This window comes from Tauraco erythrolophus, chromosome 18 (assembly GCF_009769465.1).
Source record: "Tauraco erythrolophus isolate bTauEry1 chromosome 18, bTauEry1.pri, whole genome shotgun sequence".
NCBI lineage: Eukaryota > Metazoa > Chordata > Aves > Musophagiformes > Musophagidae > Tauraco > Tauraco erythrolophus.
This window is the reverse complement of record NC_141482.1, coordinates 6,672,516-6,687,233: the sequence shown is the minus strand read 5'-3', so window position 1 is coordinate 6,687,233 and position 14,718 is coordinate 6,672,516. Positions and strand designations below refer to the sequence as shown.

General features: G+C 59.9%; 1 protein-coding gene across 2 annotated transcripts; it reads right to left on the bottom strand.

Moving 5' to 3' along the window:
* Positions 1-892: 892 nt before the first annotated feature.
* SRC (SRC proto-oncogene, non-receptor tyrosine kinase) lies at positions 893-10,608 on the bottom strand. Of its 2 annotated transcripts, XM_086623072.1 has the most exons (12): positions 10,368-10,608; positions 10,014-10,113; positions 9,534-9,551; positions 6,138-6,236; positions 5,285-5,388; positions 3,404-3,553; positions 2,970-3,125; positions 2,628-2,807; positions 2,470-2,546; positions 1,934-2,087; positions 1,611-1,742; positions 893-1,202 (listed from the first exon to the last, which is right to left on the bottom strand). In XM_086623072.1, exons 1-12 carry the CDS (start codon positions 10,606-10,608, stop codon positions 994-996), a joined length of 1,620 nt encoding a protein of 539 aa, XP_086479198.1. In that variant the 3' UTR covers positions 893-993. The 2 variants fall into 2 exon arrangements, with proteins under 2 accessions (XP_086479198.1, XP_086479197.1); XM_086623071.1 differs by lacking the exon at positions 9,534-9,551.
* Between the last annotated feature and the right edge of the window lie 4,110 nt (positions 10,609-14,718).

The window sequence follows — 14,718 nt, the reverse complement described above, 5'->3', positions numbered from 1 at the left end:
CCACGCACCTGAGCCCCGCGGTGGCACCAGATTCAGTGGCAGGGCCAGCCCGGTGGCAGAGCTGGTGGCAGAGCTGGGGAAGGTGACTGGGGGGGCTGTGATGTGCTTTCCAGGGGGCTGGCTGGAAGACCAGGAGCACTGGGTGGGAGAAAGTCCAGCGGGGCGGCAGGGCTGGTCGCAGGGAGGGTGAAAGCTCTGTCGGGACCCCACACCCGGTGCCGCTCCCAGGAGAGATGAGATGGGTCCCTTGGGGGACAGACGCAGCTGGAAGACTTGAACGTGCACCCAGGCGCTCCCACGGGATGGTGACGGTCATTGGAGCCAGGAGCAGCCACATTTCACACTCCCAGCACCTGCTAGCGCGGCTCAGCCACAGAGCCCTGCCGCGGCGAGGCCAGAGGGACGCCCGAGGAACGGGGACTGCCAGCATCCCACTGCCACCCCACACTGGCACCACCGCCCCAGCACATCGCCCCATCCGAACCAGCCAGGGCTTGTGCCTTTGCCATGGCAAAACATCTCTGCCAGCACCCTCGGGAGAACCGGAGCCAAGGGAGGGATGGTGGGGAAAGGAAAGGGGCAGGGAAATTTGTGCTGATTGAGAAAGGGGGTGCAAGAAGCCAGGGTCACATGTCCGAGGTGGGGGGTGCTGCCCCCCAAGTCCTCTGGGCTCACCACAGAGCTGCCAGGGGGCAAAAGGTCTCCCAAAAGCGAAGTCTCTCAGAGGGAGATGCTCCACTCGCCCTCCCGAGCCAGCTGTGCCAGTGCCCGCAGGCTCCTCTCGCCAGCGGGACGGCGCCACTTCGTTAAACACGGGCCAGAAGTCTTAAAGAGCGATGGGGAGACCCAGCACCTCCCCTGGCCGCATCTGGAGACGATGCCCCATCCCACTCCGGGGCTGCTCCACAAAAACCGGCCCCTCGGCGGGGAGGCCAGCCCTTGGACCCCGCAGCAAGGACAGCAGCGTCCCTGGTGCCAGGAGGAGCTCCAGGTCTATAGGTTCTCGCCAGGCTGGTACTGGGGCTCTGTCGAGGTGAAGTAGTCCTCCAGGAAAGCCTGCAGGTACTCGAAGGTGGGTCGCTCCTCCGGATCCTTCCGCCAGCACTGGCACATGAGGTCGTGCAGGGACTCGGGGCACTCGGGCGGGCAGGGCATGCGGTACCCCCGCTCCACCTGGTCCAGCACCTCCCGATTCACCATCCCTGCGTGCGGTCAGAGGAGACATGGTGTGGATTAGAGCCAGGCCAGATCCTGCACTGTGCCTTTCCTGGAGGGGACGCCAAAGGCATTGTGCTGCGATGAGCCCTACAGGCAACCCTGGTGACCCAAGGAGAGAGGGACCCCACAGCCCGTCACTGTGCTCAGGGACCAGAGCGGTACAGGGCGGTTGTGACCCTGCATTCTGCTGCCCCAGCAGGGCAGGATCCAACCTGGGCAGGGGCAGCTCACCCCCAAGCCCGCCCTCCCTGCCCAAATTGCAGGAGACACTTTGCATTAGTTTGCTCCTCTGCAAAGATGGCAGGAGCCAGGGGCAAGTCCTGGGTATGGGTACCTGGTGTCAGGGCACCGCAACAGGGCTGGGGTTTCTGCTGGCGGGTGCCAGCCCTCACCTGGATATGGCACTCTGCCCTTGGTGGTCAGCTCAGTCAAAAGGATGCCAAAGGACCAGACATCCGACTTGATGGTAAACCTGCCGTACAGAGCAGCTTCGGGGGCCGTCCACTTGATAGGGAACTTCGCACCTGGATGGAGAGGCGGGGTGAGGGGCTGCTCCTGGCCCCGCGATGCCTGGGGGTGCATGGGGCTGTGAGTGCCTCCAGGACCCCCGTGCAACCAGGGCCATGCTCTGGCTTCAGAGGTAACACACTCCCCTGGGAACCAGGGACCAGTGGCCATCGCAGTGCCGGCAGCCCCAGGAGCGCCAGGCACGCACCTTGCCGAGCAGTGTACTCGTTGTCCTCGATGAGGCGTGCCAAGCCGAAGTCAGCCACTTTGCACACCAGGTTCTCCCCCACGAGGATGTTGGCTGCCCGGAGGTCCCGATGGACATAGTTCATCCTCTCCACGTAGGCCATGCCAGATGCGATCTGTGGGGACCAGCACATGGGGCACTGAGGCTGGTGGGGTGACACGACGGTCCCTGGGGAGCACCCGGCACTGCCAAGGGGAACAGCTCCACACTGGGACCCCACCCGGGGTACGGGAGCAGCCAGTTGCTCAAGAAAACCCCCACAGACGCAGGTTTGCTGGCCAGGGAGAGCTGGCAGCAACGGGAACAGGCAAAGTGATGGTTCCTGACTGCAACCCAGCTACAGGCTGAGCAGCCAGTGGGGACAGCGGCACCCGCCTGAGTGAGGCTGCAGAGCACTCATCACCCGACAGGCGAGAGCAACGACAGCCCAGCGAGGTGCTGGGGCAGCCAGCACCCTCAGAAGGGGATGCGGGAGGCCGGGGGATGCACAAACCCACCTGAGCCGCCATATCCACAAGCTGGGGCAGCCGCAGGTACTTGCCCATCTCGCCCTTCAGGAAGTCCAGGAGGCTCCCTGTGAAGAAGACCACGGTCACGGCAATCCAGTGGAGCAGAGCCCCTCGGCTGCCCACCCTGGCATCCCTCCTGCACTCACCCTTGCTCATGTACTCGGTGACAATATAAATGGGCTCCTCTGAAACCACAGCGTAGAGCTGAACCAGCTTCTCGTGTCGGAGCTTCTTCATGACCTGGGCTTCCTGCAGGAAGGCCTCCGGGGACATGGTGCCAGGCTTCAGCGTCTTGATCGCCACCCGGGTAGTGCCGTTCCAGGTCCCTGCGGCACAGGACACACCACTCAGGACATGGCTATGGGGCAAGAGGCCGTGTCCCCTGTCTGCTCCCACCACCCCACTGAAGGTTCCAGACACCTGCAGATCGCTGGGGAGAGGATGCAGGTGGTGACACGGGGGGACAGCGGGGAGGGAATGGTCCTTACCCATCCACACCTCTCCGAAGCAGCCCTGGCCCAGCTTCACCTCCAGCCGCAGTGATTCCCGGGGGATTTCCCAGGCGTCCTTGGCAAGGCCTTGGGTCTGGGGCTTGGACGTGGGGCAGACGTTGGTGAGACGGTGGCACAAGCCATCGGCGTGTTCTAGCAGAGGACGGGACAACACCAGGGTGACACTCGGGCATTCAGGCATGTGACGTCTTTACCCCACATCTTTCCCACAAAACACTTTGAGGACCCGTACCCAAACCCTCACCCTCCTCCCTAAAACCCAAGCAATTTTTCACCAGGGTCCCCCCGCAACTGGTTTGGGGTCCCCCGGCCCCACACTGGCTTCCCAGCAGCGCCTGTCCTGCAGCAAGGGCAGGCACAGCACCCAGGGTGTCACCCAGACCCCGAGGGGACCCCAAGGGGCTACCCACTGGAGTAATAGGCCACCAGCTGCTGCAGGCTGTTGAACTGGGTGCGAGAGGTGATGTAGAAGCCGCCACTGTCCAGCTTGCGGATCTTGTAGTGCTTCACATTGAGCCCCTTGGCGTTGTCGAAGTCAGAGACGGAGAGGCAGTAGGCACCTGCAGGCAGGACCGAGGGGTTGGGGAGGAGATGCGCCACAGCCGGGTGCTCCCGGTGGGGTCCTGCCGAGGGGGTGGGTGCCAGGTAGCAGGATTGGGCACACAGGCTGCTGCTTTCACCCAAAAGCAGAGGATGGGGAGCAGCTCCCGGCTGCATGAGCTGGCACCTTGTGCCAGGGAGGGATGGCACGTACCCCTGGCTACAGCCATGCCATGTAATCACTACCTCCAGCTACCCTGGCTTGCATGGCAGCTACACCAAGCCTTGCCAACAGCCTGGCTGGCACAGAGGTGGAGGGTCTCCAGGAGACCGCCCACTGCGGAAGGAGGTGGCTGTCAGGTCAGTCATCTGGGCGCAGGTGATCCTCACCGCTTCTCCAGCTTCGGCAGCTGAGAGCCGGCTCAGCATCCCCACGGGATGTGCTAACAAGGGGCATCACCCCCTCCAGCCCTCCCAGCCCCCCCAGGTCCTTCTCTCCAGCAACATGCGGCACACGGCACCGGCGCTTCCTCCGCAAGCAACGTGGCTCATGGCCGGGACACGCAGGGGCCACCGTGGCTCAGAGAGCCAACACTGCGAGGATGGACTGTGCCCCCAGGAAGAGATCCCGCTGGGTTTGGGGGAGCCCAGTGGGCAGGAGAGTGAGCAGCCCCCAGGGCACAGGGACGAACATGGCTCTGATGGCAAAGAGGGGACACCGAAGCACGGGAGAGGAGCGGACAGGAGGCAGGCAGGGAGGAGGTGCTGATCTACAACCCCAACATCTTGGAGTCTCAGAGGGGAGCCAAGGGGCTGGTGGACCTCATTCCCTCCTCCACAAATCCCACTGTGGGCATCGCTTTGGGCGCCTGTCTCGCCTCTGCCCACGTGAGAGCAACACTGCGCTGCTGGGGCCCCAAATTACAGAAAGAAAGATTTATGCCGCTGCTTGAGTGAGCTGTTTCCATCAGAATAAAACAAATAGTGGTAAGTTCGAGGCATCCAAATAGAAAGGAACATCAAGGAACTTTTCCCAAAGCTACATCTGGAGCCAAACTAAACCACGTTTCCAGGTAAGAAACAGCATCCTCAGGCAGCCGAACTGGGAAGATCACAACTTGCACTTCTGGGAGGCACAAAGCAAGTACAGTCGTTAGACTTGAAAGAAGGACCTAAAAATTCATCGCTACCTCTGCCCGGTTGCCCAGGAAGCACATGTCCAAGATTTTGCCATGACATAGGGACCAGGGAAAAAAAATCATCTACCTGGGAGGGTAAAAAAATCCAAACCAGGAGAATAGAGCACTCTGGCTGGTGGTCCTGCCGGGGATGGTGGGGCACCCAGCTCCCACCTTGCCATGAGCTGCACCACCTCTTCGAAGGGCAATCATCGGGCTGGCAGCAGTGTGAGAGATGCAGCCGCATCCCTCCTGCAACGGGGCTTGGTCGTGCAACGGGGCGTTGGGCACAGAGATGTCATCGGAGATTTAACGGTGATGTCAGCACCTGCTCCCCAGGGACGGGCATGGGCAGGGGAGACCCTGGGGGGCTGCCCGTGCCAAGGGGCAGCGCTCAGCCAGCCTGAACATCAGCTCCTGCCTACAAGGTACCACTCTTTTCTCCTTCTCCCTCCCCGTGCACCTGAGCTGGGGGAACCGGGACCGCGCAGAGTGACTGAGGGGACCGGGGTCCCTGCACGGATGCTCCCGGAGAGGGGCTCCCCCAGGCCTGGTTCCCCTGGCCTTGCTCACCTTTCGTGGTCTCGCTCTCCCGGACCAGGAAGGTCCCTCGGGGGTTTTCAGGGTTGAGCAGCAGCCGCTCGGACTCCCGGCGAGTGATCTTCCCAAAATACCACCTGCAAGAGCAAGGCAGCGGCTCAGTGCCCGGCACTCGCCCACCTCCTCCATTGCCTGTCCAAGCAGCGGGCTCAGCCTCAGCCCCCTCACCGCAGATTTTGGAGATCACAGGCTACATCTCCAGGCTTGGGCACCCCAGGGTGCACCATGCCCCCGTGCAGCCCAGGCTGGGTATCGCCCAAGGAGCAACCCTGCACCACAGACTGCGAAACACCTTCACTCCAAAAGCCTCCCTGAACAAGGGGCTCTGAGGACCTCTGAAGCCCCCTGAGCTCTTGCTGGGGAGTGAAACATCATGCCGCTGTCTGGGGATGGGCTGCAGGGACGTAGCTGGTACCTCCTGCTCTGGGACCTACAGCCAGCTTTGCCCCTGCCTGCTTCCCTGGTGTGAGTCGCCCCTGCGCTCAGCCTGATCCGCACCAGCAGAGCCGGCAGCATCCTCCCGCACGGATGTGTGTCCATGCGGAAGAGTAAAAACCAGACTGAAAGCATTGGGTCCACCACGGTTCCTGCTAAACCACCACTCCTCCCTCCACTGCGCGAGCACGCTGCACCTCCGCACTTTATGGGCCTTAAAGAAAGGCTGGAAAACGTTTGAGGGGTTTGCAAACTCAAAGGGGAAAATTACAAAAAGGAAAAACCCGGAGGCCTTGCAGGCTTTGCCCAGGAGAGGGGCAGGGGGAGGGAGGAGGGCTCAGGGCGCGTTCGCTATCGCTCGTCTTTAAACTGTCTCAAAGATGGCAATTACTCTTCAGCCTGGATGGAGTCTGAGGGCGCGACATAGTTACTGGGGATGTAGCCCGTCTGTCCTGTAGTGAGGGAATGAGCCAGCCACCAGTCACCTTCCCTGCAAGAGAACCAAAACACACTCAGTGTGGAGCCAGGAGCACCCCCCCGCCAGCCTCTCTCCTCCCGCAGGCGCCGGGGCTGGGGGGAGCCAGCACGGAGCCCCGCCGGGAAGGGGTGCAGCCCCCCAGCCCCCAGCAGGATCCCGGCCAGGAGGCTCCTGCTGCCAGCCCCTGCCCGTGGCTCCCTTTGGTCAAGCTCTCGGTACTGGGCCACCCATCTGCATACAGGATGCTTTAAACTTAAGTCGGGCAGGGCAGCCAGCGAGCCAAAATACCTGAATTCAGAGCCACCTGAATGCGAACGGGGTCTGGGCTGGAGAACGAGGGGCAGGGGGGACCCAAGGCAGCGCGGAGTGACAGGCCAGGAGGAGGGAGGGGAAATGGGGAAAAGTGACAGAATGATGGCAGCGATTAAAAAAAGCACCAGGAAAACCCAAGAGACAGTGTTTGTTAAACACAGGCTGCAGAAAAGCAACAGGACAAGGCTGAGATTTGGGTAGGGGGTTGCTCCCTGCGGGAGCCCCTGCACTGTCCCCAAAACCCCAGCGCTGACTCACCGTCCCTCCTGCCCTGGGCACGGTGGCCCCAGGCATGTCCCCAGGAGCTGGCAGGGCGCAGGAGCCTTCTCACTGCTCTGCCCTCTGCCCGCAGGCTCCTGCACGGGACGGGGCAGGAAAGGACAATAAATAGAGAAGAATAACAGGACAGCAGGAGGTGGCTTCCCCTTCCCCACAGACAGCGGGGCTTCCTCCCACCACCTGCATCTTCTCGCCCATCAAAGACGGAGTCACCTAATTTATCCTGACCACGAGGGAGACGAGGCTACAGGAAAACTGCAGATCCGTGGGAACAGCACTACGAGGATGCAAGAACTTGGCCAGATGACTTCCACAAATGCTTTTCAGAAAAACCTTAATAACCTCAATCACCACTAAAAGATCCGTCAGACTACATCCAGACCCAGCCCTGGCCCCTCAGACGTATAAACCACCATCCTCACTCCAACCACACCAGCAGCTTGTGACTTTTGCTTGTCCCAGCTAATCCAGCGATGGTTTGAAGTGGCCAGGAGAAGCTGGACCACAGCCCCCAGCTCCCCATGCTGGTGCCAGCAGGGCCAGAGAAAGCAGAGACCCTCAGAGCATCTTCTCCCAACCACACAGCCAGGCTCTGCTGCCCACCCGGAGCCCATCCCCAGCCTCGCAGCAGCCCCGGCTGGTATTTTAACTTCTCCCAGTGCTGGCACATCTCATGGCAGGTAGCTTGGGGTCCCCAGCCAGAGCTGCTGCCCCAGTCACCTTTTACTGGGATGGCTCCGAAGGGGACAGGAGGCTGGTTGGGCTCCTTTCCCACAGGACCGGAGAAAACATCTGCTTGAGAAATGCCCAGCTTTTGACTTGTGGCTTTATTCCAGCTCAGGCTGCAAGGCTGCAAGCTGGGAATTCAGCAAAAACAAACTATTCCAAAAATGTCTCAGCAGGGAAAAAAATAATAATAATCATCATCATCAAAACAAAGCATTTCAACAACTCCCTGCACAATCTTACTCAAAATACCCCACCACATCCATGCTGGCTGTCAGCCGGCTGGGAAGAGACCTCCTCCTGCTGGAAATGGTACCATGAGAGGCCTTCTACACTGGGGTGGAGGGATTTGGTTCCTCCAGGAGGCTGAGGGTCGCCGCAGACAGCCTGGGCTTTGCTGGGATGCAGGAGCAGGGAGGGTTCTCCTCTCGCCCTGCAAAACCTCAGCCCCCTTAGAGCAGCCAAAACCTGCAGCCACCCTGCAAAGCCGCTGGTGGCCAGTCGGCCCCATGGTCGTGGGCTCCTGCTGCGCCCAGGACCTGCCAGCCCTTCCCAGGCTGACCCCAAGCATCCTCCCCGCAGCCCCAAGGGAGCTCTTGGGGAGCCCGAGGAAGGGACGTTGCACACCTGCCTTTTGCTCTCCCAAAAATATGGCAGCCCGAGCAGCTCCCGGACTGTCCAAGCATTTCTGGGCACTGAGCGAGAAGAGAGCTTCACCCCTGGAGCACTGCACAAACTGCAGCTCTCCCCACTGCCTGTCTCCCCGCAGACGTCTCATCCACACCACCGCATCAGACACCAGCAAGGTTGGCAGCCGCATCCAGCACCCTCTGCTGATGGGCTGCATCACCCAAAAAAAAGCCCTTTTGCTCCCCAGGACACTGCAGAATCCATCACACCCTGACCCTTCCCTCTGACTGAGCCTTTGACAAAAGCAGCAGAGGAAAAAAAAAAAAAAAAAAGGTACAGAAACCTCAGAAGTGATATATGGCATAAAGAACAAACCCTCAGATGTGGGCCCAGTCTGGGTCCCCAGGGGGCAGAGCCCAAACCAGAAGCCAAGCCTGGGGAGAGTACACTGCTGAGGCTGTGAAAGCAAGAAGCACCAAACCCCCCAAATTCAGGCTTTTCCTGCAGTGTTGACGCCCTGCACATCCTGAACTTCATGGATTAAATGAATCACCACTAATAAACAGCGTTGGAATAAGGAGAACAAGGATCAAATTGAAAACGTGTTTGTACAACACTGCCCAACCATTGTAGGAGAAACCTCAGCCCTGGGATGTTCCCTCCTCTTTCCACCCTTTGACTTTGCAAAGCTGTTTCGGGTGCCCAGGTTGGAAGGTGTCAGCGGAGGGGCCAGCGGGAGCTGCGGACCCCAGGGACCCCACGGCAGTGCTGGGGACAGCAGCTCCGTCAGCCTGGCCTCCAGCAGCTGAAGGATGGTGCAGACCACGTGTGCTGTGTGTCAGGACAGACCAGACGTGGGCTTAATACAGGATCACGTTTAGGAGCATCTTCCAGCTGGTCATACTGCCCTGCTCTACACAGCGAGAGATGGGTGTGCTGCTATGACCAGGATGGAGAGCAAACAAGCAGGAGCCAGAGTCCTATGGAAGCGCCCAGGTCCCCTGAGCCACTCACAGAAAATAAAAATAAAATAAAACAAAATAAATAAATGCAAAAATAAATGCAAAAAAAGGCCAGGAAGGAGCAGAAAGCCCACCGAAAAGGGACCGCAGAGGGGTGCCAGATACAGACAAGGAAAATGGGGCATGTTCAGTGCTCTTGGGTGTGGACACAGCTCTGGATGGAGTTCCTCAGCATGGGAAGGGGCTCCCTGCTCTGCTCTGGTCACTCAGCGAGGACAAACCCAACCGACCATCTCCTCCCAGCCCTGCTCCACCAACCTCACCCTAACGTGGGCAGCAGATGGGCTTTTATAAGTTAAGATGTTTAACAACAATAATAGTAAGAATCTGCAATACACACCTGACGTCCACTTTTCTCCTAAACGACAGCATGGCACAGAGGAGAGAAAAAAAGAGCCAAGAGAGAAGCTGAGATCAGAGACACCATGCAAGCACAGGGGAAAGCACCCGTGAAAAGTTGAGATGTGTCCAGGCAAACGAGAGGGAGCTGAGCGCTGACCGGGACAGGGGACCGGTGGGGATGTGGCCCCGTGTTGGAAGGCACGGACTGGCCAGCAAGCAGAGGAGGGGGCTTGGTGACAAGGCTGCAAGGCAGCGGTGACCAGCAGCAGGGCTGGGACAACGTGGGAGCAGGCAAACGATTGCCTCCAACACCCACATCCTTGGACAAGTCACTGCGTCCGTGCGAGTTTCAGCACATCCCTCTTTGAGCAACCGTCCCCAGGGAGGGCTGGCCCTGTTGGGGGTGGGCTCGGGGGTTCCGCAGGAGAGGCAAAGGTGGCAGCTCACCCAGGTGGGCTGCAGGGACAGGGACACTCACGTGTTGTTGACGATTTGTAGGCGCTCGCCTTTCTTGAAGGACAAGTCTGTTTCGGTCCGAGACTCATAGTCGTAGAGGGCCACGAAGGTGGTGACTCCACCTGCGACAGAGACCACTCAGGACAGGCACAGCCACCAGCACTGCCGCACCACGGCGCTGGGCAGCCCTCACCAGGGACCCTCCTCTCCCACCGCCTGGTAAGACACAGATCTGCTCCCCTCCAGCTGAAAGACAGAGTCCCTCAGAAGCAGGAGACCCCATCATCACAAGAAGTTGAACCAAATCCATGAAGACCCGACCGATAAACCCACCCACAGGACCTCCCCTCCCCGCCAAGCCCCAGCCCACACCAACCAGCCAGCGCCCCGGCACGCTGCGGCGAGGTGACTGTGTCGGAGGTGTTGAAGCCTCCGAAAAGCTTGGACTCAGCAGCCATGGTCCCAAAGGAGCGGCTGGGGGTGCGATGGGTGTCAGGACCAGCCGCCTTGCTCGGCGTCTGCGAGGCCGGGTAGCCCCCGTGGTGGGCATTCTCAGTGGGCTCCAGGCTGCGCCGGCGCTGGCTGGGGTCTTTGGGCTTGCTCTTGCTGCTCCCCATGGTCCCAGGCTGCAGGAGACAGACACACATAAATAGGGCTTCTATTACTATTATTATTATAATTATTATTATTATTATTATTACTATTAAGCCACTTTCCATGGCTTGTGCGACAGACGCCTGCCCACCAGGAAACGAAACAACCTCTGGAGCCTGTTCAAGCATCAGCTGCCGGAAAGTCTGGCCATCCTGCCCTTGCCCTGGGACAGCATCGCCCCTCATTAACGCCAAGCCACCTCCCGCGTGGCCGCAGCAGCCAGCGAAACGCCGGGAGCAGAGCTGCCAGGGAGCGCTTTGGGAGCGGAGGGAAGCACGCTCAGCCGTGAGATCGCAGAGCAAGGATGCTGATAACGGAGCCTGGACCAGTGCTTGGGAGCGTGGCTGCAGATCCCCGGGGTCAGGTGCCTGCCATGGGGTGCAGCTCGGCGCTCCATACAGCCACCTTTCCTCCTACACGAGGGTTTTGACCAGGGCACGGACAGGAGAAGATAAGACCCAGACAAAAATTCACGAGTTTGGACTACTCTGACAGCAGAAACTTGCAGAATCTGTAGCTGCATCACTGTCCTTGCTCAGGATGGAGATTTAAATGCTGAGGATGTTCCTGTGAAGTCCAAAATGTGCAGCAAATGGGAGGAGAGTTTAAATCAGGAGCAGTTCCAGGCAGTTAGCAGCTAAAGACCAAGGGATATCGGCTTTATATATAGTCATGCCTTCCTTTCCACGCAAGATTATGCTCTATAAATACCTTCAAGGTAATGATATAAATGAAGGGAGGGAATTATTTGCAGTCTCCAAAGATGGCAGGATACCCAGCAGTGACCTGAAGCTATGGAAGGAAATATTTAAGCTAGATCACGCATGGCAGGAGGGAAAAGGGAGGTGGAGAGAACTGGGGAGGAGAATACCTCTGATAAGAAAATTCAAGCAGGGAAGGAGCAGAGGAGGCAGCTGCTGCTCACAAGGTGCAGACCGGAGGGAGACCTGGATGCAGCCACCGGCGAGGCTCTGCTGAGGGCTCAGCCTCACCCGACAGATGGTTTTTCTGACTCAGCTTTCAAGAGAAGCTCAGGCTGAGCCCCCGCGAGCAGGACAAGAGCCTTGGGACAGCTCCAGCATCCTGCACAGCCCCGGCATCAGTGGGGCAGAGCCTCCCCGCTCCTGCCACAGGCAAGTTCAGGGGCACAAGCTCTACTCCGCTCCAGCTCCCCTCTCCACAGTGAGGGCTTTGCTTGATGATTGGAGCTTATTTTCCAGAAGACCCAACTTCCAGCTCCTGTTTTCCAGCTCCCATATCGCACTGATGACTGGCGGCATCGCCATCCTTGTTCTACGCAGGTCTGCTTCAGTGGCAACCGTGCCAGTGCGATCAAACCCTGACAGGGCTTGGGAATCAGAATAAACTGATTTTTCGGGCTGGGTATGGCTACGGCAGCCACTCCGGTGGGGACCAGAGCCATCCTTCCTTCTACACATGTGGGCAATGAGGAGGGACCAATGTCTCTATCTGCCACGGGACTCAGCCCACACATATCTGTGCCGGGCTTTGGGGGCCTCTGAGCAAAGGAAGGTCAAATACAAGCTTTGCACTTCCAAATTGTCACCGACAGCAATCTGGGGGCAGAGCCCGCGGCTAAGGGGAGGGGGTCTGTCCTGCAAATAAATGTGCTTTTAAAAGCCTGGTGCAGAAGATGCTAAAGCAGAACTGCAGGAGAAAGCAGGAGCTTAGAAACAATGAGGAGCAGCCCCCACCACTAAGGAAAGTGAACCTCCCCGTGCCCCCGCCAGCCCTTCGCTCACCTCTGCCCAGGGCTCCGGCACCCGCTGGCGCTCCCGGGATGGCAGCGGCAGCGCGGGGAGGAAAGCAGGGGCACGGCGGGGCTGTGACCGTGCAGCTTGTGACTGTCCACGCGACCGTGAGCAAGGGCCGCGGCCGCTCAGAGTTTCCCCTGGAAGCAGCACTTCCCCAGGCAGGAAAACACCCCGGCTGGGGCGGCGGATTTAGCAGCACTGTGGGGACACCAGCGTCCCCTGAGCGCAGCCTGCGGTGCTGCCCGCCTGGCCAAGGCTGGGCTGGCAACTGATTTATCAGCATGCTGAGAAAAATCAGAGTATAAAATAGTCAATATGCCTAGAGATTAGTCAGGAGCAGAGCACAGAAAGGGTAGGTTGGGTCCCCCAGGCACTTCCCCAATGTCCCCAAAGCAGGGGGGGTCCTTGCCTTCACACCTGTTAGCACAGAACATGTGTGTTCCAGGCGTGTCCCGGCCACGGACGCTGTGGACCACGAGTTCATCCCGCCTCATGCAGTGGTTTTGGGGAGGGAGAGCTCTCCAACATACATCACAAGGTCCCAGCTCACACCTGGGTGCTAAAGTCACCTGGCAAGGGCTTTGCTGGGTCTGTGCCGGTCACCAGGACGTGCTGCTCTGACGGGGCCCAAACCAGCCGCTGGGGCTTTGGCTGTAGGAGCTGAAGATGGGAGCGGAGGAGGAGGAGGAGGAGGAGGAGGAGGAGGAGGAGGAGGAGGAGGAGGAGGCGTGAGCCCGCATTCCTCTGGGGAAGGGGCTACAGAGCAGCGAGCCCTGCTCTGAGCTCTCCTGTTGCGAACAACTTTGCACCTAAACACCTGCACACACTTGCTTTGATTTGGCTAGTGCAAAATGTAGGCTGGCAACCCTAAAATGTGCCCAGAGGCACTGGCAACCTCTCACCATCCCTACTCCGAGCACCAGGTAACTCAGACAATGTGACCCTGCAGCTTTAGCTCTGGCCGCCCTGGGGAGGACATTCCCCACCTGCCACCAGGGAGGAGAGGGGACCCAGAGAAATCCTCCGCCACCCCACATCGCTGCCTTGGCAGCTGGCGAGGAAAGGGTGCACATTGCCCCGGGAGGAGGCAGGGGTTGTGCAAGAGCCAGGCAGAGAAGTTATGAGTGATGGCAGGAATGTGCTGTGTGCTCAGGTCCTGGGGGAAGAGGGGCCACACACCTGCCTCACTGGTGAGAGAGAACCCCCACCTCCGGGAGAGCCAGCGATGAAACCCCCCTGGAGCCAAGGGGCAGAGAAGGAAGTGGGTGAACCCACCACCCAGCCATGGCAGCGCCCAGCACACCCCAGCAGCACCACTGGGAGCTGTGGGACAGCATCACCGTGGCCAGACTGCAACCCCCGCCCCGCCCCCCCCCCCCCAGCAGCTATGCTGCATTTATTTATGTCTAACGTAAGGTGTTTCTACGTGTAAGAGGCTGCAGGCATGTCCACAGCCACCCACACCCAGCCAGGGCAGCCTGCCCGATGCCCGGCAGCGTATTTCCCCGCTCTGGTGCTTCGCAGAGCCGACAGCACTGGGATGGGGGGGCTCAGCACTGCTGCCCATCCCAGCCGGTGCCTCGGCTTTCGGCAGGGCTGGAGCGCAGCCAGCGTTCCCAGCGCCCGCCTCCGATGGATGTGAGGCGGCGCACAGAGGCAGCTTCCTGCGGCGGGGATTAGCACCCTGGGCACGTCGCAGCCTGCGGGAACTCCCCTGTTTTCCGCTCCGGGGGGGTCAGCGCCGGCGGTAAATCGCAAACCACCGCGGTGCCAAGTTGCGAGGCCTCAGCTCTGCCTCCTCGCGATGGCCACGCCGCAGGGAGCACCAGCGGGTGGGAAGGACCAAGGAAGGGTTCTGCCTTTTGCTTGTGCACCCAGCACCCTGCCCACCCATGGATGCTCAAGGGCCAAATTCAGCTGTTGCAGAGCACCTGGTACCCCAGATCTGAGCCCCCCCAGTGGGTCAGAAGGATTTCCCCTCTCCTGGGTGGCTTCATTCAGCAAAGCAGCCTGGTCCCCCCTCCCGAAGCAGTCAGGGATGCCTTACCAGCGCTTTCCGGCTACAGCCTCACCGAGGGGTGGGGAGGGGCCGCCAGCAAAGTCAGCTCAGCTCCCGCTGCAGCCTGCGAGACAGAGGGGACGTCAGCACCCGCGGCACCCGCCACTGGCCCTGCCACCTACCACCCTCTTCCCCCCGCGTCACGGTCCGGTGCCCAGGGCTGGTGCTGCCTTCCTCCTCCTTGCCATCCCTCACACTCACTCGCTTTGATCTCTCATGTGTGAAGAGGGGACAATTCT